Source organism: Parasteatoda tepidariorum, chromosome 11 (genome assembly GCF_982258835.1).
Source record: "Parasteatoda tepidariorum strain Cologne lab strain chromosome 11, Ptep-v5.0, whole genome shotgun sequence".
Classification (NCBI taxonomy): Eukaryota; Metazoa; Arthropoda; class Arachnida; order Araneae; family Theridiidae; genus Parasteatoda; species Parasteatoda tepidariorum.
This window is the reverse complement of record NC_141765.1, coordinates 96,267,799-96,295,446: the sequence shown is the minus strand read 5'-3', so window position 1 is coordinate 96,295,446 and position 27,648 is coordinate 96,267,799. Positions and strand designations below refer to the sequence as shown.

Genomic DNA, 27,648 nt, shown 5'->3' with positions numbered 1-27,648 from the left:
ATATTCTTGTTCATTTTAGAGTTGAATCGTATTACTAACACTAGACACTATAGTTTTAACGAGTTCAAGTTATGGCAGCAATTTTAATGATGCATTTTACCGTCAGAATGCTTGCTAATTTACAAGAGTCCTTTGTTAATTGAGCATGCTTTTAAACAAACACGATAATGGGTACTACTTTAAAAAATTTCAAGAATGAACTTAGATTTTAACCAATTAACATAATTTAGCGTTACATATCAAAATTTTTCTGAAATAATAAAAGAGGTAATGAATACGAAATGTTTGCTTTTTTCCCCTGTCAATTTTGTAAGCAGTATTGCGTCGTACTGGACAAAAAGTTTTTAAATCTGATTTAAGAAAACTACACAGTTTAGATTTCTATATTCTACTACAACTCAGAAAACACTTCAGGATATAACAGATAAGCTGGTAGCTATGCTATTTTTAAAGTTGGACTCCAAATATATAAAAACATTAAATGCACATCAATGTCTTATATACCATGACTTTACTTTAGTTCAACTGTTGCTGGTTGAAATTTTTCAATGAAATAACTTAAAAATTAAACTTAAGAATATCTTAAAAATATCAATCATAGTCAAAATTAAACAAACAATGTAAACGTGACAAAAATTTATTGTCATAACAAAATATACCAAATAAGTAATACAAAACATTTTTAAAATGAAAGAAAAACACAACAAAAGTACTTCCTTGGAGTACATATGAAACATAACTAAACAATCTGAACAAAATTCTGTTTTCAAAATAAATACTTGAAAATATTAAAAATTGTCAAAATTAAACAAACATAACAACACTTTGTTGCCATAAAATAATCCAAATACTAATAAGAAATAAAAAACAATACTTTTTTAAAACAAAATAACAAACTTGCTTCTTTGAAGTGCTCACAAAATATAATTAAATAATTTGTTTAAACAAACTTTTGTTTTCCAAATAAAAACATTTTCTTAAAAAATATCAAAAAGCATAACATGCTCGTTAAACAATAATAAATTACTTCGAATCAATTTTTCAAGAAGTAAATTTAGAATAATGTTAATTTTGATTACCTAATAATCAAAAGTATATATACTTAAAAGTAAAAATACCTACATTTGTTTTCAACCATAAAATGGAAGCAAGTACCATAATTGCAACCAACCAAACATGATTAAATATAAAAATGACTAACTTACTCAGTTAAGAAAAGAATGCATTATACGTAACGTTGAGGATTTTTAGAATTGGATCAGCGTCTGCCGTAGTAAAGATTTTCTAAGATTACGGAAAATTAAAAAATTTATATGTCTCATAGTCTTTATAATTTATCCCATTACCTAAAGGAGGTTTGAAAAATTTAATAAGAAAGGATTCTCCAGCTTTTAAAAAATCAACCTTCTCTTTTGAAATTTAAAGATAAGATTTATGTCTTATAAAAATGAAATATCAGTCTCCAGCTTTTAAAAAATCGACCATCTCTTTGAAATTTAAAGATAAGATTTATGTCTTATAAGAAAGAAATATCAGTCTCCAGCGTTTAAAAAATCAACAGTCTCTTTTGAAATTTAAAGATAAGATTTATGTCTTATAAAAAAGAAATATCAGTCTCCAGCTTTTAAAAAATCGACAGTCTCTTTTGAAATTTAACGATAAGATTTATGTCTCATAAAAAAGAAATATCAGTCTCCAGCTTTTAAAAAATCGACAGTCTCTTTTGAAATTTAAAGATAAGATTTATGTCTTATAAAAAAGAAATATCAGTCTCCAGCTTTTAAAAAATCGACAGTCTCTTTTGAAATTTAAAGATAAGATTTATGTCTTATAAAAAAGAAATATCAGTCTCCAGCTTTTAAAAAATCGATGCCTCTACGCAAATTTGAAGATTAAATATATGTCTCAAAACCTAACCCTTATTCATTAGTCACATTAGACTGAAAAGTTGGCATTACAAAATGTTATTAAAAAATATAAGTGCCTGAATAAATTTCACATGCCCCATAGCAGTAAAGCCCTTGTAATGTAATTGATATACTACTATTAGAAATCAACCAACACTTACTAGATATTAAATATAGCTAATTTCTAAAGAAATTATAGCCACCTTTAGATTGCAAAGAATTTGTATTAAAAAGGAAGAACGCCAGGATTATAAAAAAATGCACAGTCACCTTTAAGTCTAAAAAATTACTTTTACATTACATTGAGAAAATATTTAGAATATTTATGGAGAAGTACAGTTAAAAAACAGCAATCTTTAATTGCCACATTTCAGATAACAATTTCTAACTAAAGACTTACATATTAGATTGCAAAGAATTTGTATTAAAAAGGAAGAACGCCAGGATTATAAAAAAATGCACAGTCACCTTTAAGTCTAAAAAATTACTTTTACATTACATTGAGAAAATATTTAGAATATTTATGGAGAAGTACAGTTAAAAAACAGCAATCTTTAATTGCCACATTTCAGATAACAATTTCTAACTAAAGACTTACATATTAGATTGCAAAGAATTTGTATTAAAAAGGAAGAATGCCAGGATTATAAAAAAATGCACAGTCACCTTTAAGTCTAAAAAATTACTTTTATATTACATTGAGAAAATATTTAGAATATTTATGGAGAAGTACTGTTAAAAAACAGCAATCTTTAATCGCCTCATTTCAGATAACAATTTCTAACTAAAGACTTACATATTAGATTGCAAAGAATTTGTATTAAAAAGGAAGAACGCCAGGATTATAAAAAAATGCACAGTCACCTTTAAGTCTAAAAAATTACTTTTACATTACATTGAGAAAATATTTAGAATATTTATGGAGAAGTACAGTTAAAAAACAGCAATCTTTAATTGCCACATTTCAGATAACAATTTCTAACTAAAGACTTACATATTAGATTGCAAAGAATTTGTATTAAAAACGAAGAACGCCAGGATTATAAAAAAATGCACAGTCACCTTTAAGTCTAAAAAATTACTTTTACATTACATTGAGAAAATATTTAGAATATTTATGGAGAAGTACAGTTAAAAAACAGCAATCTTTAATTGCCACATTTCAGATAACAATTTCTAACTAAAGACTTACATATTAGATTGCAAAGAATTTGTATTAAAAAGGAAGAACGCCAGGATTATAAAAAAATGCACAGTCACCTTTAAGTCTAAAAAATTACTTTTACATTACATTGAGAAAATATTTAGAATATTTATGGAGAAGTACAGTTAAAAAACAGCAATCTTTAATTGCCACATTTCAGATAACAATTTCTAACTAAAGACTTACATATTAGATTGCAAAGAATTTGTATTAAAAAGGAAGAACGCCAGGATTATAAAAAAATGCACAGTCACCTTTAAGTCTAAAAAATTACTTTTATATTACATTGAGAAAATATTTAGAATATTTATGGAGAAGTACTGTTAAAAAACAGCAATCTTTAATCGCCTCATTTCAGATAACAATTTCTAACTAAAGACTTACATATTAGATTGCAAAGAATTTGTATTAAAAAGGAAGAACGCTAGGATTATAAAAAAATGCACAGTCACCTTTAAGTCTAAAAAATTACTTTTACATTACATTGAGAAAATATTTAGAATATTTATGGAGAAGTACAGTTAAAAAACAGCAATCTTTAATTGCCACATTTCAGATAACAATTTCTAACTAAAGACTTACATATTAGATTGCAAAGAATTTGTATTAAAAAGGAAGAACGCCAGGATTATAAAAAAATGCACAGTCACCTTTAAGTCTAAAAAATTACTTTTATATTACATTGAGAAAATATTTAGAATATTTATGGAGAAGTACTGTTAAAAAACAGCAATCTTTAATCGCCTCATTTCAGATAACAATTTCTAACTAAAGACTTACATATTAGATTGCAAAGAATTTGTATTAAAAAGGAAGAACGCCAGGATTATAAAAAAATGCACAGTCACCTTTAAGTCTAAAAAATTACTTTTACATTACATTGAGAAAATATTTAGAATATTTATGGAGAAGTACAGTTAAAAAACAGCAATCTTTAATTGCCACGTTTCAGATAACAATTTCTAACTAAAGACTTACATATTAGATTGCAAAGAATTTGTATTAAAAAGGAAGAATGCCAGGATTATAAAAAAATGCACAGTCACCTTTAAGTCTAAAAAATTACTTTTACATTACATTGAGAAAATATTTAGAATATTTATGGAGAAGTACAGTTAAAAAACAGCAATCTTTAATTGCCACATTTCAGATAACAATTTCTAACTAAAGACTTACATATTAGATTGCAAAGAATTTGTATTAAAAAGGAAGAACGCCAGGATTATAAAAAAATGCACAGTCACCTTTAAGTCTAAAAAATTACTTTTACATTACATTGAGAAAATATTTAGAATATTTAATGAAAGAAGTCGGCCAGTATTATGAAAGAAATCTTATTCTCAAGCATTAAATGAAATTCTCTGCATCTTTAAAACCAAATATTAAAGCTTAAGTTTGTCTCATAGTACGTGTAATGATTTATCACATTATGGAGAACGAAAATTCTTACTGTAAATGAATTATATTGATAGTTCAGCAATTTGTAACCTAAAGTCATTAAAAAGAAATGCTTATTTCAGAAATTTGCTTAAGAGAAAAAATATTTCAGATATATACATACATTCAAAATTTCTTGAACAATAAAGAAACATTATATCGTGCATAAATAAGGACGCACGATTTGTACATACATTTGGTAGTCATTTTTTAACAAATTAAAAAGCATTACTGACAAGTTTGTAGACACATAAAACTTTTTCCTAACTTAAAGTATTGTTATTGAAAAGTGTTAATAAGGCAGGACTAGTAATGAATTTTTAAAAATTTGAGGAAATTTTTTAAAATAATTTTTTTGGATATCTCACGTTGACTTGCAACTAATTATTATGTAGACTTAATTTTGTCTCTACTTCATACATACATTTCTGAGGAACATTTTTTTCTTAACTTAAGATCTGCTAAGTTTCAGAGTTTCAATTTTCTGTTAATTCCATCTTTTAAATTCTTCCTTAAGCTTTTATCTATTTCCTAATTTCTTCAAATGATGGTGTTTCAAGCACTTCTTTGTTATCAATATAGAACTATATTTTTTAATGTATCGTGTTTTTCTTTACAAAGATTATTAGGATATCAAAGTGTTTATTTCATCTTTTAAAATTCTTTTTCAGCTTTCCATGAGAATGAAAGTGTGCTCTTTCAGCTTCACAGCTTTCCATGTCTAGATTCGGGCTTTCTACCAGTTCAACGTTTCATCTCACTCTTAATTGGGGCTTTTAACCACCTTGCAGTTTTCAATCTCAGTCTAAATTGGAGCTTTCTAACGCTTCACATCTTTCCATCTCACTCTCAATTGGGGCTTTCTACCACTTCACAGCTTTCCATGTCTAGATTCGGGCTTTCTACCAGTTCAACGTTCCATCTCACTCTTAATTGGGGCTTTTAACCACCATGCAGTTTTCAATCTCAGTCTAAATTGGAGCTTTCTAACACTTCACATCTTTCCATCTCACTCTCAGTCTGGGCTTTCTACCACTTAACAGCCTTCCATGTCTAGATTCGGGCTTTCTACCAGTTCAACGTTCCATCTCACTCTTAATTGGGGCTTTTAACCACCTTGCAGTTTTCAATCTCAGTCTAAATTGGAGCTTTCTAACGCTTCACATCTTTCCATCTCACTCTCAATTGGGGGCTTTCTACCACTTCACAGCTTTCCATGTCTAGATTCGGGCTTTCTCTCAGTTCAACGTTCCATCTCACTCTTAATTGAGGCTTTTAACCACCTTGCAGTTTTCAATCTCAGTCTAAATTGGAGCTTTCTAACGCTTCACATCTTTCCATCTCACTCTCAATTGGGGATTTCTGCCACTTCACAGCTTTCCATGTCTAGATTCGGGCTTTCTACCAGTTCAACGTTCCATCTCACTCTTAATTGGGGCTTTTAACCACCATGCAGTTTTCAATCTCAGTCTAAATTGGAGCTTTCTAACGCTTCACATCTTTCATTCTCACTCTCAATTGGGGCCTTCTACCACTTCACAGCTTTCCATGTCTAGATTCAGGCTTTCTACCAGTTCAACGTTCCATCTCACTCTTAATTGGGGCTTTTAACCACCTTGCAGTTTTCAATCTCAGTCTAAATTGGAGCTTTCTAACGCTTCACATCTTTCCATCTCACTCTCAATTGGGGCTTTCTACCACTTCACAGCCTTCCATGTCTAGATTCGGGCTTTCTACCAGTTCAACGTTCCATCTCACTCTTAATTGGGGCTTTTAACCACCTTGCAGTTTTCAATCTCAGTCTAAATTGGAGCTTTCTAACGCCTCACATCTTTCCATCTCACTCTCAATTGGGGCTTTCTACCACTTCACAGCTTTCCATGTCTAGATTCGGGCTTTCTACCAGTTCAACGTTCCATCTCACTCTTAATTGGGGCTTTTAACCACCTTGCAGTTTTCAATCTCAGTCTAAATTGGAGCTTTCTAACACTTCACATCTTTCCATCTCACTCTCAGTCGGGGCTTTCTACCACTTAACAGCCTTCCATGTCTAGATTCAGGCTTTCTACCAGTTCAACGTTCCATCTCACTCTTAATTGGGGCTTTTAACCACCATGCAGTTTTCAATCTCAGTCTAAATTGGAGCTTTCTAACGCTTCACATCTTTCATTCTCACTCTCAATTGGGGCCTTCTACCACTTCACAGCTTTCCATGTCTAGATTCAGGCTTTCTACCAGTTCAACGTTCCATCTCACTCTTAATTGGGGCTTTTAACCACCTTGCAGTTTTCAATCTCAGTTTAAATTGGAGCTTTCTAACGCTTCACATCTTTCCATCTCACTCTCAATTGGGGGCTTTCTACCACGTCACAGCTTTCCATGTCTAGATTCGGGCTTTCTACCAGTTCAACGTTCCATCTCACTCTTAATTGAGGCTTTTAACCACCATGCAGTTTTCAATCTCAGTCTAAATTGGAGCTTTCTAACACTTCACATCTTTCCATCTCACTCTCAGTCGGGGCTTTCTACCACTTAACAGCCTTCCATGTCTAGATTCGGGCTTTCTACCAGTTCAACGTTCCATCTCTCTTAATTGGGGCTTTTAACCACCTTGCAGTTTTCAATCTCAGTCTAAATTGGAGCTTTCTAACGCTTCACATCTTTCCATCTCACTCTCAATTGGGGGCTTTCTACCACTTCACAGCTTTCCATGTCTAGATTCGGGCTTTCTACCAGTTCAGCGTTCCATCTCACTCTTAATTGAGGCTTTTAACCACCATGCAGTTTTCAATCTCAGTCTAAATTGGAGCTTTCTAACGCTTCACATCTTTCCATCTCACTCTCAATTGGGGCTTTCTACCACTTCACAGCTTTCCATGTCTAGATTCGGGCTTTCTACCAGTTCAACGTTCCATCTCACTCTTAATTGGGGCTTTTAACCACCATGCAGTTTTCAATCTCAGTCTAAATTGGAGCTTTCTAACGCTTCACATCTTTCCATCTCACTCTCAATTGGGGCTTTCTACCACTTCACAGCTTTCCATGTCTAGATTCGGGCTTTCTACCAGTTCAACGTTCCATCTCACTCTTAATTGGGGCTTTTAACCACCAAGCAGTTTTCAATCTCAGTCTAAATTGGAGCTTTCTAACGCTTCACATCTTTCCATCTCACTCTCAATTGGGGCTTTCTACCACTTCACAGCTTTCCATATCTAGATTCAGGCTTTCTACCAGTTCAACATTCCATCTCACTCTTAATTGGGGCTTTTAACCACCTTGCAGTTTTCAATCTCAGTCTAAATTGGAGCTTTCTAACGCTTCACATCTTTCCATCTCACTCTCAATTGGGGATTTCTGCCACTTCACAGCTTTCCATGTCTAGATTCGAGCTTTCTACCAGTTCAACGTTCCATCTCACTCTTAATTGGGGCTTTTAACCACCTTGCAGTTTTCAATCTCAGTCTAAATTGGAGCTTTCTAACACTTCACATCTTTCCATCTCACTCTCAGTCGGGGCTTTCTACCACTTAACAGCCTTCCATGTCTAGATTCAGGCTTTCTACCAGTTCAACGTTCCATCTCACTCTTAATTGGGGCTTTTAACCACCATGCAGTTTTCAATCTCAGTCTAAATTGGAGCTTTCTAACGCTTCACATCTTTCATTCTCACTCTCAATTGGGGCCTTCTACCACTTCACAGCTTTCCATGTCTAGATTCAGGCTTTCTACCAGTTCAACGTTCCATCTCACTCTTAATTGGGGCTTTTAACCACCTTGCAGTTTTCAATCTCAGTCTAAATTGGAGCTTTCTAACGCCTCACATCTTTCCATCTCACTCTCAATTGGGGCTTTCTACCACTTCACAGCTTTCCATGTCTAGATTCGGGCTTTCTACCAGTTCAACGTTCCATCTCACTCTTAATTGGGGCTTTTAACCACCTTGCAGTTTTCAATCTCAGTCTAAATTGGAGCTTTCTAACACTTCACATCTTTCCATCTCACTCTCAGTCGGGGCTTTCTACCACTTAACAGCCTTCCATGTCTAGATTCAGGCTTTCTACCAGTTCAACGTTCCATCTCACTCTTAATTGGGGCTTTTAACCACCATGCAGTTTTCAATCTCAGTCTAAATTGGAGCTTTCTAACGCTTCACATCTTTCATTCTCACTCTCAATTGGGGCCTTCTACCACTTCACAGCTTTCCATGTCTAGATTCAGGCTTTCTACCAGTTCAACGTTCCATCTCACTCTTAATTGGGGCTTTTAACCACCTTGCAGTTTTCAATCTCAGTTTAAATTGGAGCTTTCTAACGCTTCACATCTTTCCATCTCACTCTCAATTGGGGGCTTTCTACCACGTCACAGCTTTCCATGTCTAGATTCGGGCTTTCTACCAGTTCAACGTTCCATCTCACTCTTAATTGAGGCTTTTAACCACCATGCAGTTTTCAATCTCAGTCTAAATTGGAGCTTTCTAACGCTTCACATCTTTCCATCTCACTCTCAATTGGGGCTTTCTACCACTTCACAGCCTTCCATGTCTAGATTCGGGCTTTCTACCAGTTCAACGTTCCATCTCACTCTTAATTGGGGCTTTTAACCACCTTGCAGTTTTCAATCTCAGTCTAAATTGGAGCTTTCTAACGCTTCACATCTTTCCATCTCACTCTCAATTGGGGCTTTCTACCACTTCACAGCTTTCCATGTCTAGATTCGGGCTTTCTACCAGTTCAACGTTCCATCTCACTCTTAATTGGAGCTTTCAACCACCTTGCAGTTTTCAATCTCAGTCTAAATTGGAGCTTTCTAACGCTTCACATCTTTCCATCTCACTCTCAATTGGGGCTTTCTACCACTTCACAGCTTTCCATGTCTAGATTCGGGCTTTCTACCAGTTCAACGTTCCATCTCACTCTTAATTGGGGTTTTTAACCACCTTGCAGTTTTCAATCTCAGTCTAAATTGGAGCTTTCTAACGCTTCACATCTTTCCATCTCACTCTCAATTGGGGCTTTCTACCACTTCACAGCTTTCCATGTCTAGATTCGGGCTTTCTACCAGTTCAACGTTCCATCTCACTCTTAATTGGGGCTTTTAACCACCTTGCAGTTTTCAATCTCAGTCTAAATTGGAGCTTTCTAACGCTTCACATCTTTCCATCTCACTCTCAATTGGGGCTTTCTACCACTTCACAGCTTTCCATGTCTAGATTCGGGCTTTCTACCAGTTCAACGTTCCATCTCACTCTTAATTGGGGCTTTTAACCACCTTGCAGTTTTCAATCTCAGTCTAAATTGGAGCTTTCTAACGCTTCACATCTTTCCATCTCACTCTCAATTTGGGCTTTCTACCACTTCACAGCTTTCCATGTCTAGATTCGGGCTTTCTACCAGTTCAACGTTCCATCTCACTCTTAATTGGGGCTTTTAACCACCATGCAGCTTTCAATCTCAGTCTAAATTGGAGCTTTTTAACGCTTCACATCTTTCCATCTCGCTCTCAATTGGGGTTTTCTACCACTTCACAGCTTTCCATGTCTAGATTCGGGCTTTCTACCAGTTCAACGTTCCATCTCACTCTTAATTGGGGCTTTTAACCACCTTGCAGTTTTCAATCACAGTCTAAATTGGAGCTTTCTAACACTTCACATCTTTCCATCTCACTCTAAATTGGTGCTTTCTACCATCTATCAGCTTTCCATCTCTCTAAATTTCAGCATAGATCTTCTATCACAGCTTTCCATCTCATTCTATTTGTGTCTGGATCGCTTATCTTACTTCATGTCTTTCCTATTGTTTTCAATCCACTTGCAATCATCTTGCGCAAAGTAATTTCAGTTCTACCTCTTTCTCAAAGCCCTGAGAGGTCCAAACAAAAAAATTTTTTACTTTAAAATTTTCAGGTTTATGTAGAAATATGATTAATCCGTTTTCATTTACAGTTTTTAGTTTCCAGATTAGTTTGTGTTTTTCTTATCTAAATATTTCTGCATGAGAAATTTTACTTTGATGCACTCGATTCTTCTTAAACAGTTGATAATAAATACTTTACTTTTTCAAGTTATTTTTCTTGCCGTGCCATGTCATAGATCCATATTATAAAACAGATTTACCATTCGTTTTTATAATTTTAATTTCCGTTGAATTTGTTATGTTTTTGTTTTTCCAAAATTTATTGAATAATGTAACTGCTTCGGTCTTTATTTAAACTACTTAGCATATATTTATCAGTTCGTACATTATTATATTTCAAAGGTGGCAAATATTGAACCTATTAACACTTGGTTATAATCTTTTTGGTTAATTGTTGTGGGGAAAATGTTTGACCAAGGTAATTTGGAGTTTATCCAAGTTTCTCATACAATTAATATATTGGCAGCAGTATCAAATTCCATCTTGATTAGTTGAGTATCAATTTTAGCATTTACTGCGTATTTATTTCTATTCTCACCTTGATACATTTCCTACTATACAGCTTATTCCAGTTTCTGAATGATCTTCGATGATTCTGATGGTTTTACTCTCTTTACTTGGCTTTGACATGCAAACTGGTGCAATTATTAAACAAAAATTGCATTTGGAAGTGCATTTTCAGCTTTTAGTGATTAGCTTCAAATAAAAAGCATTTACTTTTCATTTCTTTTTTGACTTGTTCTTAATTTAACTTTGGGTGATTTGGGGAAATTTTTTTCATTGTTGAGCACTGGACTAAGTGTTTTCAACTTGGAAATATCTGAGTTTGTAATTTTTATTGCAATACAAATGCCCGTGGCATCTGAATGCTTTATTCTTCTTAAATCTAATATTGTGAAACATATTGATTTGCCTCGTTCACTTTGTTGGCAGTAAATTTTAAATCGCCGAAAATTGGCTGACAGCTTTATTCTTCATTGGTAAAACTACCACCGGAGTAGAAACTTTGGAGAGTTCTACCAGACACCTCTTCTCTGTAGTTGCTTGACTTCGTCAAAGTCTTTTTTTGTAAAGTATGTCTGAAATTTAGCAGAAGTTTATCTATTGTTCTGTAAGGTGATAAATGATAAATCAACAAAAACTTAATACATCATTGGTTAGAAAAGATTTATTATCCTCATCTGCAGTAATTTAATCTATAACAGTCCAGAATGCATTGTATTTTGAATGATAAGCAGGTTGATCAGCAATCATTTGCAAATGACTTTTAAATTGCAAATCATTGTCTGACAGAATTTCCTGAGGATATCTTGAGAGCAATTGTCTGTAATGATAACAGATGCCACTGTAGATGATATGTTTCGTTTTTATTTTTTTCTTCTTAATTTCAGTCGCTTTCTTTTAGGTAAGAAGCAATTTCGCTTTCAAGTGTCCCGTTATTGGAATAAAAATATCTATTGATTTAATATTACTTTTGTTGTTTCGTTATTTCGTCTAATTTTTTAAAATTAAACATAATTTAACATGAAAAGATATACTCAGATTATCTAAAGCAGAAAATATAAAAATTATGAAATTCCTGCTGAAGAATTTAAGTTTGTATCAGAATTTATAATGTCCAAAAGTTTGCTTAAAGTTTTATAATAATAATATTTATATTATGTTCGCATGAATATATAATTTGATATATAGCTAATAGAAGTTTATTTTTCTTTTTAATTTTTCTTTGTCAAATAAAGTTATTTTTAATTTTAAAAAATAGCTTTTCATGAAAACAGCATATTATAGTTCTGCTTAATGCTGTTTTATGCATCTACAACTTTTTTTTATTTTGTTACATTTCAATTTTAGATTCATATTCAATATAATAAATTATAATAAGATTCAAAAACATTATAAGCAGACACACAAATTGGGTATTTATAAAACTTGTTTGCTTTATGAATTTCCTGATTTTTAAAATTATGGGTAACAGAAACCATGCAGCAAAGCAATAGGTGCTGCAGTGCTTAGTATTGCACCTCAGTTAACATTACCTTTAGGTAAATAAAAAAATTGCAAAGATTTATATTTTATTTAAGTGATTTATTTCCTACATTTATTTTAAATAATATTACTAAAAAATCGCATATCAAATTAACAAAATAATTTTTTTTTAAAATTTCCTTTTGACCCTACTAACGCAGTACCTCATAATTGCAAGCAGGTTGGGAATCTGTCTTTATTTCAATAAGTGATGCACCAGAAAAAAAAAACTGTAAAATCTTAATTTCATATTACAAGCGTAGAATATTTAGTAAAGTATCTTTAGAACGACAGTATTTAAATAGAAGATCAGTGAAGCTACTGAAAAAATTGTATCTTCAAAGCTTTGTTCGGTTTACGCTATTTTCTGCAACGCAGGCGTTATATGCATGAACACAGACTTTTTAAAAATAACTAACTCAATTATAGCATTCAGGATTTATTATTGTTTTCTTTTATATTTTTACAACACTAGGGAAATTTTGAACAATGAAATATGGAAGATTAGTACACAATTTTATATTAATAAATTTTTCAATTCTGTAAATACTTTTAGGCAAATTTCAAATGATTAATTTTTAATTTTTTCAGGCTCCAGCAATATTAGTGATTGAATTTAATGATAATTTCAGTACAATAGAATTTAATGAGTATTTTTTTAGATTGTTCAGATACTCGCTTCCTCCTTTACCTCAACCATCATTTCAAAGGAATTTGCAAAAATTTCTTTGATTTTTTTTAGCATTATTTAACATAGGAATTTTCCAAAGTTCGCTGTAAATATTTTTTTCGCAAAAGAATGTTTTTTAGAAAAGAAATGATCAAATTCTACGTAAAATTAAATTTATAAAGAGAAGTTTATTACAAAATGTTCAGATAAAAATAAGTGTAATAAAATGATTAACTTTTTTGACTTTTAGATGAAATTGAATTAAAAATGAAAAAAAAAATCTAATAGTAGGATTAAAATTAGTATGAACTACTGCGAAAAAAAAAAACCTAAATAAAGCTTAAATGAAAGTACTGAAAGTACTATTGTTTTATAAACAAACATAGATAAACCTACACCTCTTTGATCATGTTTTTAACTAATAGGAACAGAAGTTTGAATTAGATAATAAACGAAAGGAGATAAGAAACAGATGAGGGGAAGGTGCTCCTTGAGTCAAAATATTAAATTACAATTAGAATCGTTGCAAACATAAGGAAAAAAGTATGATACTAGAAATAGCTTTAACTTTCTAAGAATTTTTCAACATATAGAACGATTCCCAAAAATAAACATCGGTAGATTAGGAGCAGCATTGAATGTTTTGATAAAGTTCAGTTAATATCCTGATATTGGACATATATTTCTTGTTATTTAAATCAAAGTTTAAGGTGCATTTGAATTTTCCAATGTATACAACAAGGCTACATTGACACAAAATTTGATTAATACCCTAGATATTAATATGAACAATAGGGTGTATAAAGTTGGGGGAAATATATTAACATGGGAGAATCAACTCAAATTTTCTCATCATCATAGCAATTTGGGCACTGCTCACGGTAACACAATCAAACTGTTAAAGTTTGAATTAGAGAGCTTGGTGAATTGTTAGAGTAATTTTCTGTCGATAAATCAACAAAATTAGAAAGAAAACCACAGTCTACAGTGTTAACTTTAATGTAAAAAAGCTTTCAATGAGGCGATAGTTATTTGTGCAAAATTTAGAAGCACTGTATTAAAAATTTAGTAAGCCATCTATCTTTTCGTTAGAGAGATAGAATAAAATGTTATGAGGGAAATTACAATTACGAGAAATAAAGACGTCCAAGACAAGTAACTTATTTTCGTGTCCAAATGTTAATTCTATGCAAAGATCTATAGAAATCGTAATATTGGGAAAATTAACAACGTCTTTATTGGCAATCAGTGTGAAACAATCGTCGACCGGCGTCTATAAAGAGGGAACTTTAATTGACCCAAAAAATTCATTTTAAAGTAGTGGATATACAGGTTACTTAAGGGACTGAGAGAATTACCCATAGCTAAGCATTGAATCATTAAATAAAATTTGCAATTAAAATAATTTTAAAAAAATACAAAAATAAAAGAAAAATGATTTGAAAAAAAAAACCTATAGAAAAAATAATACCTTCAAAAAAAGATAAAAATGGAAATAACATAATGAAAACTTGAAAATACAGACTTAAAAAAAATGTAAAAAATAAGGAGAAAGAATCAGGAAAAGACACAATGGAACGAAACTTAAAAATAAAAGAAAAAAAGTATCCTACAAAAAACGTAATAGGAAAAAAACTTAGAAAAACAAAATAAAGAACTTTGGAGGAAAAAAGTGAAGAAAAGTGAAAAAAATCGAAAAAACAATGAAAAAACCCTGGGAAAAAAATAAGTAAATAAAAAAAAACTTTGGAGAAAAGGAAAACTTTGGAGAAAACAATGAATTGAATGAAACTTTGGAAACACATTGAATGAAACTTTGGAAACACATTGAATGAAACTTTGGAAACACATTGAATGAAACTTTGGAAACACATTGAATGAAACTTTGGAAACACATTGAATGAAACTTTGGAAACACATTGAATGAAACTTTGGAAACACATTGAATGAAACTTTGGAAACACATTGAATGAAACTTTGGAAACACATTGAATGAAACTTTGGAAACACATTGAATGAAACTTTGGAAACACATTGAATGAAACTTTGGAAACACATTGAATGAAACTTTGGAAACACATTGAATGAAACTTTGGAAACACATTGAATGAAACTTTGGAAACACATTGAATGAAACTTTGGAAACACATTGAATGAAACTTTGGAAACACATTGAATGAAACTTTGGAAACACATTGAATGAAACTTTGGAAACACATTGAATGAAACTTTGGAAACACATTGAATGAAGCTTTGGAAACACATTGAATGAAGCTTTGGAAACACATTGAATGAAGCTTTGGAAACACATTGAATGAAGCTTTGGAAACACATTGAATGAAGCTTTGGAAACACATTGAATGAAGCTTTGGAAACACATTGAATGAAACTTTGGAAACACATTGAATGAAGCTTTGGAAACACATTGAATGAAGCTTTGGAAACACATTGAATGAAACTTTGGAAACACATTGAATGAAACTTTGGAAACACATTGAATGAAACTTTGGAAACACATTGAATGAAACTTTGGAAACACATTGAATGAAACTTTGGAAACACATTGAATGAAACTCTGGAAAAACGCACAAAGAATAACACTTTGAAATGAACACCATATATATTATCTTTGGAAAACAAAATGGAAAAACAACCTTCGAAAAAATATAATTGAAAAGAAATTAAAATCCTGGGAAAAAACAATGAAAAGAAACTTGAAAGAAAAAAAAACGATGTAAAGAAACTTGAAAAAACGATGTAAAGAAACTTGGGGAAAAAAAACGATGTAAAGAAGCTTGAATAAAACAATGAAAAGAAACTTGAAAAAAAAAATGGAGCAAGGTTAATTGGAAAGAGCGTTAGTAGTATAAATTAATAAATCTCTTAGTAGTAAACCACAAAAAGTTATAAATCAACTCCCTTTAGTTTTAATGGTATGAAATAATTAATGGCTTAGCTATGGGAAACCCACTTAGCCCCTTCTCAAGTAACCCGTATATGAAATGATTTATTGAAGTTTATCTACGATTGTTCCACATTGATGGACAAAAGCGACATTGATCATGTACTTAGTAGTATGAATTCCATACAAATCACATTTAAACAAGAAATAAGAGCTTACTATAGTTTCTCAGAAACTGTGTGCAGTTTCACTATTACCTCATAACTTTTCATTTCATCCCTGGAACCAATATTGGCCTTGCACGCACATGTTTAATGTGCATCTGAAATTTGTTCTACTAGTTATCTAATCAACAAAAAGCTATGTACCCTTAAAAGCTATAGCTGTAGGCCGTGATTTTCCTAATATTATTGATTCCATCTATAAAAAAATTGATCTTGCAATCTTCCAAACTTTGTAAATCGAACTTTAACAATTAGATTGCTTTACCTTATCTGACCAGTCCCCGAATTTGCTAAGACTTTAAGCAAATTTGAGTTTTAAGTAGTTTTCAGCTCTGTAAATAAACTGAATTTCACCAGCTTTAAAGACTATAGCTGCTATTAATAAATGAGCGATTTATCAAATTTTGTGTCAACGAGATCTCGCATATATATTTTACAAACTAAACGCACTGTTAAATTAAGATTTAAATAACACGAAGAATCTATCCAAAATAATGATTCTCAACCAATCTACATAGTTGGAATTCTAATGACATATTTTAGTTTTCTTTTGCTAAAATCATTCAACACTACTCTTCCTCTACTGAACTTGATTTCTGGGAATCATTCCATACTTCAAAAAATTCAAATAAATTTTACAATGACCTTTTTAATATCCCACTATTTCTCAATGATTGGAAATCTATTTTCTATTATAATCTATTGCATCCTGGGGTCACAGCCAAACCCAATCACACCTATTTCTTATCTTCTTTTATTATCTTGTTCAAACTTGTCCCTATTGGTTGAGCAACTTTGCACATGCTTGTTGCTTTATTTTTCTACTATCCTCTGGTGTTGGGGAAGGTTTTTGTTTATAGAACCAAATGTCCATTTCTGTACTTTTATTTATGTTTTATTCACTTTTTTCCTTGCATTAAATTTTTATATATTTTTCTTTTTGTAAATGAAAAACATCTTGAAATTTTCATCATATAGAAGAGGGTTGTCAACATTTCGAACGATTCCAAAATTTGCCTAAAAATATTTACAGAATTAAAAAAATAAAATACTTTCTAAGAAACACCTAAACCCAGCTTTAAATATTATATGCTGACAATTAAATTCCTTTCCTAGTTTTCTGTCAGTATAGACTCATTTGGAACTTTTTTCATAAATAAGAAAAGGAATCATAGAAAATTGGAATTTGTTTGATATTTTTTAATTGAAGTGTTTTGCAAGCTATGAAGGCAACTAAACATTTTTAAAATTTTGACGTCTATTGAATTATATTTAAATAATTTTAAGTATACGGAACACAATTAAAATTTTTTGGTACTGTTATACTAGATTCGATTTCAACTTAGGAATACATGACCTTTAATTCCCCCTTATAAACTTCATAAGAAATATTCCGTAATATAGTTTTATTTTAATATAGTATAATTAAGAGTCATGAAAATTCAAAAATAAAATATTATATAGAATTTATTGGATGCTTCAGCTTTCTTTTTATATTTTTTAAACAAAGAATCGTGCATTAACTTCTCTAACACTAGAAAAAAAATTGACAGCCACAACAGCCAACGTTAACTGAATTTTAAACAATAATTAATTTTTGAACTAAACATTGTGGTATCTCTCTTTTTGTTACTACAGTCATATTTGTTATTTGAATTATGAGTGCTGAATCACTTATTGAAAGAAAGTTTCCGTTTTTTGATTCTTTCATTTTGATTTTTTTTTTCTAGTTCCTTTTTTTGGATTCTCATTTTACTATTCCCTCAGTTTTGAGCACACTAATTTAAAAAATTTATATCTTTTCTACTGCCTGATGAAGGCTAGCTTTCATTTTTGCAGGGAAAAAAACTGAATTTTTAATACATAATGAGAATAATAATTCTTCACATCATGAGAGTTTTCTTTTAAATTGTATAACAGAGGGAAAAACCATCCTTTTTCACTAAAATGCACTCACTATAAACATTTGTCCTGTTACATTATCTAATAGTTTTAATATTTCATTTTTAGAATCTTTTAACTTTTTAGAACTTTAATATTTCCACCTTAGCTATGAAATTCTGAATAATTTAATTTTTGTAATAATCTTTACCATTGGCTAAGATTTTTTTTTAGTTTTTCTCACATTTAACTGTTTTGAATACGCCTAAATATCGTTTCGAATATTGTTCCGATTACAATTTTGAATTTTTTTTTCTTTCATTACAAATCTTTCATTTCGTGGGTTGCAATAAATTGTGGGCTTTTTTTTTTCACCCTCTACTCTTTTGGTCATTTGTTAAAATGCTGTCAACATTATGAGTCACGTGATCTGGTTTACATGTTCATAAAAGAAAATGTCTCCCCAATACTTCACACAGTCTTGCTACTAAAACTAAGGGGAAGGCCCTCACAAAAATCAGAAAATTCATTTTGAGGCAAAACATTTTGTCTTTTAACAAAAATTAAACCAAATGAGTTACACTAAAACAGTTTTCACAATTATACATAATTGTAGATAAATTGAAATTACATATCTGTTAGTAAGTTCTGTGTCATCAAATGTTGGAAGAGGACATCACTGTTGCTACATCAAGCTTGAACACAACATATTCTGTATTGAAGATTGAAGATATCATGGTCTCATTTTAATTATGGAAACAGTCTTGAAGAAACGGCATCCAGTTCACTTTTGCTCTAAAAAAAGAATTTTTTTTATAAGATTAAAATTGAATGCCAAGATGAAAAAATGAAACACAGAGTTAAATAAAATGAAAAACATTCCAGATAATCTGTCAAATTAAATTGAAAGTAATGCGCCAGAAGAGGCAAATCTATATCATTGAAAACACATTCCAAAAGGATTTAATTAGGCATTTATTCAATTAAAATTTTAAGAAATACTGAAAAAAATATCAGTAAAACATTTGGTTTCTCCTTTCTAAGAAATCAATTGAAATATTATTCAAATAAATTATTTTAACCCATTTCAGGCCAAATATAGAAATTTGATAAAAATGTAGCATTATTTTCATTGAAATATGCTTATATTTCATTAAGACACAAAAAAATATTTCATGTATGAAAAATTATATTTTATTTAAGAAATAAGATGCTGCATGTAGTCATCATTCACCAAATTAATGCGTAAACCATTTAGCTAAACGCTTGTGTTTATGAAATTTTTTTCTTTTTCTGGCTTGCAACTTTAGCTCATCGTAAAAACATATGATAAATCTTAAAAGGAATAATCAGACATTTTCAAAATATTTCATTTGTCATTAACCATTTTAATAAAAAAAATATTTATTGAAATGTTGTTGCAACTTTGGTCGAAAATGAATTGAGAGTGAAATCTTATGTAATATAGTTTGTTAAAAGTAGTTTATTTTTTGGTATATTAAAATGATTCTAAAAAAGAAACTAGAAAATTGCAAATATGGGTTTTAAACAGGTGGTGATTGCATAGGACTAACAATGCATTTCGAAAAGAGCAATGGGCCAGATTAGCCTAAGAAATAGCCTGACACAGCTCATGTGCATATATCAAATATTTGTGATTCTGAATTCATCTAAATTAGAAGACAATAAAGGATGCTTAATTATTTATTATTTTCTTACATAAATATTCATTTTAAGGTTACATTCTGCATTGCATTTTCAAACTTTACAAATTTTTCGATTGTAAGTAAAATTTTTAGATTTACTAATAGTCCAAATAACAAAAATTTGTATTGCACAGTCCCTGGCCAAATTATTAGACGCACTGTAAGATTCTATGAAAAATCCTAAATATCAGGTGATACTATAACAGCATTATTGTTTTTACGTGACTGAAACCGGTTTGCACTTGTTTGCGTTAGTGTGTCAATTGGTTAAATTAGACGATATATAATGTAAATTTGATGATTGGATAAATTAGACGGTATATTATATTCATTATATCAGGTATTATATTAGTATTTTATAATATTTAGAACAAATTATTAGACAGTGTTTTATTAATGACATGTTTTGCACGAGCTTGCATGCAATACTTTTACTAACTGATACGCTTACCGAACCGCGTTAGAACAATAAAGCTGTATCACGTGATCATTAAGATCGAATCTTAGAGTGAGTCTAATAATGCATATGAAATAATGAAATGAATGATTATAGTTTAAAAGTTGAATAAAAAAACTGCACTAACATGTAAAAAAAATTAAATTTTATTAAAAATAGTAATAATACTAAAAATAGTAAAAATAAAGTACTATATTAAAAACTTTCTGCCTACAAGGCTCATTATGAGCTTTTCAAAGCTCTAGATACGAATAAACGTTTGAAAAATTATAATCTAATCATTTAATTATTGTTATAAACAAAATGCTTTTTTAAAAGGAAATAGAAAGTAAAATTTATTTGAATTAGTTTATTAAAATTAACATTGATAACAAAAAAGTATGCACCGTTGTATGAGTTTTTATAATATATTCTTTATTCTAGATTAAAACTATGCTCGATACAGTTTTAATGCTAAATAATAATATTTGGAATCAAGTTGCGTGTAACACATTGCTAACACACCCACGAGTATTCAGAATTTTCCGGTAGAGATGACATCCTGAATGAAAAGCGAAAAACGCTATATGTATAAAAATACTAATGTCTTAAGATAAGGTACACTCTAGTATCATGACCTTTAAATTTATCTGGATTATTTTTATATAAACACTTTTTGTTAGTTTTTATAGTGGTGATTTTTCTCATAGTTTTTTCAATTTGAAATTTTCTATTTCTTCCAAAGGAAAAGAAGCTTTTTTAAAATTGGGAAAAGCACATAGTAAAACTTTAGCACAACATATTTTGAAAACACCAGGGCATTTCTTATAACAGTATGCATACAATCTTTATATATATAATAATAACTAGGAGGCTTCGCTCCCTGCTCGCTGGCGCTCACCAACCCCCGGAACTGCTTTCACAGTTCATTTCGGATTGCTTCGCAATCCAATCCTCGCTTTGCTCGCTCATTGGATACGTTCTTAACGTCTAGTTTTTGTATACTTTTTTGAATACTGAAGTTCCGAAAACTTTTCACTGTAGAAAATTATAAATCTGTACATTTCAATATTAATTTGAACTTGCAAACAATTCACATATTTTTCTTAATCACACTATTCTAAATTTCAGTTGAGGAAAGTAACTGCTGTAAGTTTTGTTTTAAAGTCTTTCCCACCAGAGGGCTAAAACCATGTGTTGTAAAACAATATGAAATAGTAGTCTGCCACTGAGCGCTGGATGTAAAGCATCGGTTTTGATGAAGATAATTTTGTATTTTTAATTCTCTGAAGGGTGCCACCTTAATAATATGGAATTTGTAAAATAAATTTATATATTTTTGATTGTTGATGAAGCCGATCATTTTGTGTTTTCATCAGTGTTCAGAAGCAGAACAGCTATAAGTTTATTTTATCACAAAAAAATGAGTATAGTCACAGAAAAAGTTAAAATTATAATATAGTAATTGTCAGTTAAAATAAAACTTTTTGTTTATGTCATTGCTAACAATTCAAATTTCTCCGAGGCAATTCTAAAATATAAATTAAGGTAGTATTGTTAAGTTGAAACACAATATTTTTAGTTTTGATGTCAACAATACAATTCAATTTTTCACAAAAACGATTGTTTCCATTGTTAAGTTCAATGTCGACAATTCAATATTTCCTGAGGCAACTCTTAACCTCTAAATATTATTTTTTTATGTACACATTTCTGTCAGTATTCAACCACAAAACAACTTAAAGTCCTCAAATTTAGCATGAAGTTGTAAAATATAATGAAAGAGGGTCACAGCAATAATGAAAGTAGAAGTAAAGTTAGTACTGTAAAATTAAAACAATATTTTTAATCAATGAGCCAAGTTCTTCAAGAATCAGTTGTAGAAGTAGGTTGTTTATTTAAAACTTTATAGAATTTCTTTAAGAACACAATTGTTAATGTGGGCATTTGGCGATACAACACTTTTAGAATTGAAGGATTTGTTACGTCAAGCGCTCAGGTATCATAATTTAGATCTAGTTGCGCTTCTATGTCATTGATTTATTTTGCTAAGTTAACTTTCAAAAAATTCTATGGCTGGCAACAGCATTTTTATTTTTTAAGTTGTTTATTTTTATCTCTTTCAGAATTCGTTATTTTTTAGCGAAATGTTTTAGATTAGAAACACATCATGAAGGGGCAGAATGCTTTGGTGTTTTCAAAACAAAGCAAACGTTGCCACCAGCGGAAAAGAAGCTTTGAGTGAATTATTAATTTTTTAAATGCCAAAGATCACATGTAAACGTTTAAATTTAATAAATGGAAGACAAATTTCTAGAATTCAAAATAATAACTTACTAGATTGTTGGACGCTGAACTAGCAACGCTGATAGCAACACAGATTAAGACAGCATTATTCCACTCAACGAAATTGTAGATGGGATGCAGGATATTTGCCTGATTTTTTCAAATAGTCCAAGATTTCAGAGATTTCATTTTTCTAAGGCATAGGAATCGATGCACTTCTGGCGCAAATTTCTGAGTCATGGAAAGGCAAGAGAACTAATGGTGCCAATAGCCAATGTTCTGGGCATATAGAAATGGGATAGTAAATTTCAGAAGATAATAAAGAGAAGATTTCGGGTACTTGATTTTTTTACCACCACCTTGAAAGGAGATAATGAAGTTGAAGACGATGAGACAGAATGAGTAGATGACGAAGTGGTAGAATGAGTAGATGACGAAGTGGTAGAATGAGTAGATGACGAAGTGGTAGAATGAGTAGATGACGAAGTGGTAGAATGAGTAGATGACGAAGTCTACCGATGAGTAAAAGACGATCGTCTTCGGGAACGTCCCGATCGTCTTCACGATAGGATTCTTTGCGACACTCTAAGATGACAGGTAGGAAAAATATTGGATGAAAAAAGCTGGAGACTGAACTTATTTTTTTCACCACCACTTAAAGACTTTAGATGAGGAGGAGGAGCTTGTTTAAAAAGATAAATGTTTAAAAAGAACCATGATGACTTTAAGCTGTGTAGCGGCTTGGCATGAGAGGCCTCATTCTCAGACGGTCGATGTATGGTTCCACCTTCAGAAAAGCTAAACTCGCTTCTGACAGCATGGCCAATCTTGTGCTGCGTCTGCCAGGATTTCCTGGTCTTCTTCGTTGAGGCAAAGGTTGTGCAGCTGGAGCAGAGGGAGCGGGTGCCTGTGGAGCAGCGGGGGGAGGTGACTGTGGAGCTGCGGGGGGAGGTGACTGTGGAGCAGCGGGGGGAGGTGACTGTGGAGCAGCGGGGGGAGGTGACTGTGGAGCAGCGGGGGGAGGTGACTGTGGAGCAGCGGGGGGAGGTGACTGTGCTGCTGCTGGGGGAGGTGACTGTGCTGCTGCTGGAGGAGGTGACTGTGCTGCTGCTGTAGGAGGTGACTGTGCTGCTGGAATGGGAGACGGTGGTGGTGGAGAAGTCATGAGAGACGGTGATGGTACTGGTTCAGGTGACTGTGACGGCAAATCCTGGACTTGTGGTGGTGGAGAAGGTTGTTGAATTGGAGAAGAAACAACATCCAGTACCTCAGGAGGGAAAGACTGATTTAAAGAATCCTGAATCGATCTTCGCAGCGTTTCACTTCTTTCGTCAATGTCGGTTGCCAGCTGATTTCGTGCCTCCTCAAATGATGCTCCCTGTGACATTCTATCAATGAATCGATTCGTTAAGGTGATGGTTTGTTCGTGTGCTAGTCGCGTGGCTAGGGCGCTAGCTTCCTCGATGATGCGTTGGCGTTCTTCATTTCTCCTTTTCACCTCCTGCTCATCTTTTCGCTTCTGGTACAGCTGGGCTTTGCGGCGTTCTTCCTGAGCATACCAAGCATGGATGTCACGCATGGCCTGGGACTTCTCCTTTCCCTGCCTGTATTCCCTCACCTAAAAAAGAATGCCAGAATTGTGACTGCAGAACATAAATAACAAAAAATCAAAGAGTAATTTCAAAAACATACTGATACAAGTAGCATTTCCAAGGCTGTTTTTCGATGGCTCTGTCGAAATTATGCTTTTTTGCGAATAATATGCTATTTTTATAACTGCTGTGAGTTTTCAACTGTTACTCATCACTGTTTGATCAAATTTAGTCTATCTAAAGTTAGTGCTGACTACGTTTAATGGCTCAAAACGTCAATAGGGAGAAGAACCACAGTTTTGTGAAAAGCATTAATATTTAAAATCTTACTCCAATGCTGCTTTACGTGGGCTCTTAAAAAGGTGAAAAAAACTGAGGCAGTGATTTTGATAATTCTAGGTAAAAAAAATTTCCCCAAATTGGAGATTTTCGAAGAAAGAGTTTTAAAATATTTAAGTTATTTATCTGTACTAAAGCCCAGATACTTCTTCATGGCAAGATTGTATAGATAGTATGAGTCGTGATGTCCCAGAGGATAGTGCGTTCGTCTTCCAAAGAGGTGAATTGGGTTCGAATCCCAGGGATGGCTGGTCGATACGAATCCCGCATTGCACCAACCATAGCTGATGTAAAATATCATCAGTCTTACATGGATCATGATTTAGAGACCCCATGCCCTTAGGCTAACTAGGGGAGTTTTTCTCTCTAGGTAACGCAAATGCAGATTAGTTCCATCAAAAGTCCTGCACGGAGGCAAATTTCTCCCAATACTTTGTCCAGTAGTTCCCTCGTCTTCTTGATTGGGTTCATAATTAGAAGGCTGCGGAGTTGAACATTAATAGTTTTAAACACAAAAATTTGGGTCTGTTGTTCATCGACGGTTATAAAATAAAAAATATATACAATCTATAGTTTAAAATCATCGAACTGCTACAATTGTAAAGGACTTAAATTGAGGCACCGAATGCCACAGTTTCGACGGAATTTTTCTTTTCGACGGAGCTTCGAAAAACAGCGTTAAGGAACAATGATGAAGATTACAACGATAAAATAAAAATTAATAATAGTATGAAAGGATAATAATTCGAAAACAAAACTTTATCTGTGAAAAAATAGAAATTTACTGAGTTTGAAACAAATATTTTTTATTACAAACTTACGGATTTTGTTTAAAATTACTTTAACACGCGTCATTTTGTAACTAAAATCTTTCATATTATCAATTTTGTATTTTTATCTTAAAGTGAACCCCCAGAACATTCTAAGGAAACATAAAACTATCAGATTTTCTTTGCTCCCCTCTCAGCTTTTAGTTTTCATGCTTTTTTTCTTCAAAAATTTCTGTTTCATTACGATTTCCAAAGTTCTTTTCGCAGTTTTCTCCATTTCTTCGGCTAAACTAAAGAGTGTTCTAAAATAAACATAAGATTTGAATTTGCCGTTTTTATCATGCAGTAAATTGCTGACAACTCTGAAAAAAGAACAATTTGACAGCAGAGTTGGTAAAAATGGAGCGTTCAAGACGGTGCCAAACAGCCAGTGAGGCAGTTCAATTACTGCATGAGACATTTTCTGGTTGTGTACTCCCTCGTTTCGATGACAAGAATTGGCCCTTAGATCATGTTATTTAACTCCATTAGATTTCTTCTTAAGGGGTTATTTGAAATCAAAGGATTTATAAGCCCTCAACCACCCATTCATTACAAGAGGAAATTAAACACTGCATCAACAAAATTCAGCCACAATTGTGCAAAAGGAGAGGAAAAATTTCGACAGAAGAGTGCGCATGTGCCAGGAAAGCCGTGGAGCCCATTTGCCCGATATAACACTATCCTATGTTCTTTATGATTCAATGCAAACATAACAATCAAAAGGCTAAGAACTGAGTTTTCTATTTAATTCAAACATTGCGTTACTTTTGGGACATCCTTTATTATCTTAAAACTTTTGACTAAGCTATTCTATTTCCTAAATATGAAAGGTGTCCGTACCTGTTTTTTATTTTATTCTGGCAATTAAAAAAAAGTTAAGAGATGTCTGTAAAACAACCGACTTAATTAGAAATAATGTGTTCTTTAAAAGAAGAAAATAATAAAAAATGTTACAGCTAATCGTCCCATTAAGGAAAAAATAGAATTGTATTTTCATTATTTTCTAAATTTAGATTATCTTGAGAATTCCTTTTATGAAATACAATCTGTCTACTATTTCATTCACAAATTGAAACAGGTGTTAAAAACTGTTTCAACATTTATAAAAAATTATGGGTCAAAATGTCTTATTTTTATATTATTATTCATCTTTATCATTTATTTTTAGTCTGGAGAATGTTCTGAAAAAGTTAATTGAAATCTTGCTGCTTAGGAAATTAAAATAAATAACCGCATTCAGATTTACACTTACTTTGGAATTTAATCCATAAGACTCGTTGCATAATTTCTTGGATAATTATTTTTATAAAATAATATTAAAACGTTAATTTTCATTTACTACGGCTTTTAATTTTAATAATTTAACAAGCGTTTTATTTATAAGTAAGCGACTATTGTTAAAAACAGGTAAGGAAAATTATAAACTTACCTTCTCTGGCGTTTCCAATCCTTTCCTTCTAGAAGAAAAATAGAAAATTCTTAAAAAGCCTTTAACCATATATACATATACATATACATATACATATACATATATATATATATATATATATATATATATATATATATATATATATATATATATATATATATATATACACACACATCTACACACATACATATTTATTACTACAGGTCATTTCACTCAGATAAATATTTAAGTTACATGGTTTTCTTAAATAAACATGATTTGCAAATAGCATCCCAATGTTTTATGTTTCAATACATTCTGAAACTGACTTTTGCAACCACGTTCAAACCTGCTCAACATGTCGCTCCACTAAGCTCTTCGATTACAAACAGTTACATATTTATCACAAAATATGGCTACTAAAGTTTCTTTGTTTATTAACTTATTTCACGATTCTCATCCTCACTACCAACATCTGATAGCTTCATTTTAAGTAGAGTTCGTAATATCTTTAAGAAATAAAAATGTGGCAGCAAAGCTAAGAAGATATATTTAATTATGTTTATATTCACCACAACATTCAATATTTAATTTTAAAAACTTGCAAATTTGTGGTCAGGAAATATTGGGTCTCAAAATTTTAATTGTAACATGTGAAATAACAAGTAATTTTCCAATTTAGAATTTTTAAGGAAGTTAGCTACCTACTAATATACTGCCCTATACGAGGGCCCAAAAAATTTGCGCTTCATAAGATTTGTGAATGGTACTGAGTAAACTTGGTTTGCAGTAAAAAGAATGGACGTTATTTACATCACACTCATTTCATTAGTTTATTAAAAAGTATAATTTATAAAACTGAAAGAAAGGAACATACAGGTTTAAAATACCCCTAATTAAACAAGAG

The 27,648-nt window shown here is 31.6% G+C and overlaps 1 protein-coding gene across 1 annotated transcript in view; it reads right to left on the bottom strand.

Moving 5' to 3' along the window:
* Positions 1-621: 621 nt before the first annotated feature.
* LOC147801934 (uncharacterized) overlaps positions 622-27,648 on the bottom strand; it is a 38,498-nt gene continuing 11,471 nt past the window's right edge. The window contains exons 3-5 of the mRNA XM_087154536.1: positions 26,763-26,790; positions 22,642-24,208; positions 622-18,957 (exon numbers count right to left, since the gene is read on the bottom strand). Coding sequence (XP_087010662.1) covers positions 23,315-24,208; positions 26,763-26,790 — 922 coding nt within the window. The 3' untranslated portion in view covers positions 622-18,957; positions 22,642-23,314. The remainder of the gene's footprint in view (positions 18,958-22,641; positions 24,209-26,762; positions 26,791-27,648) is intronic.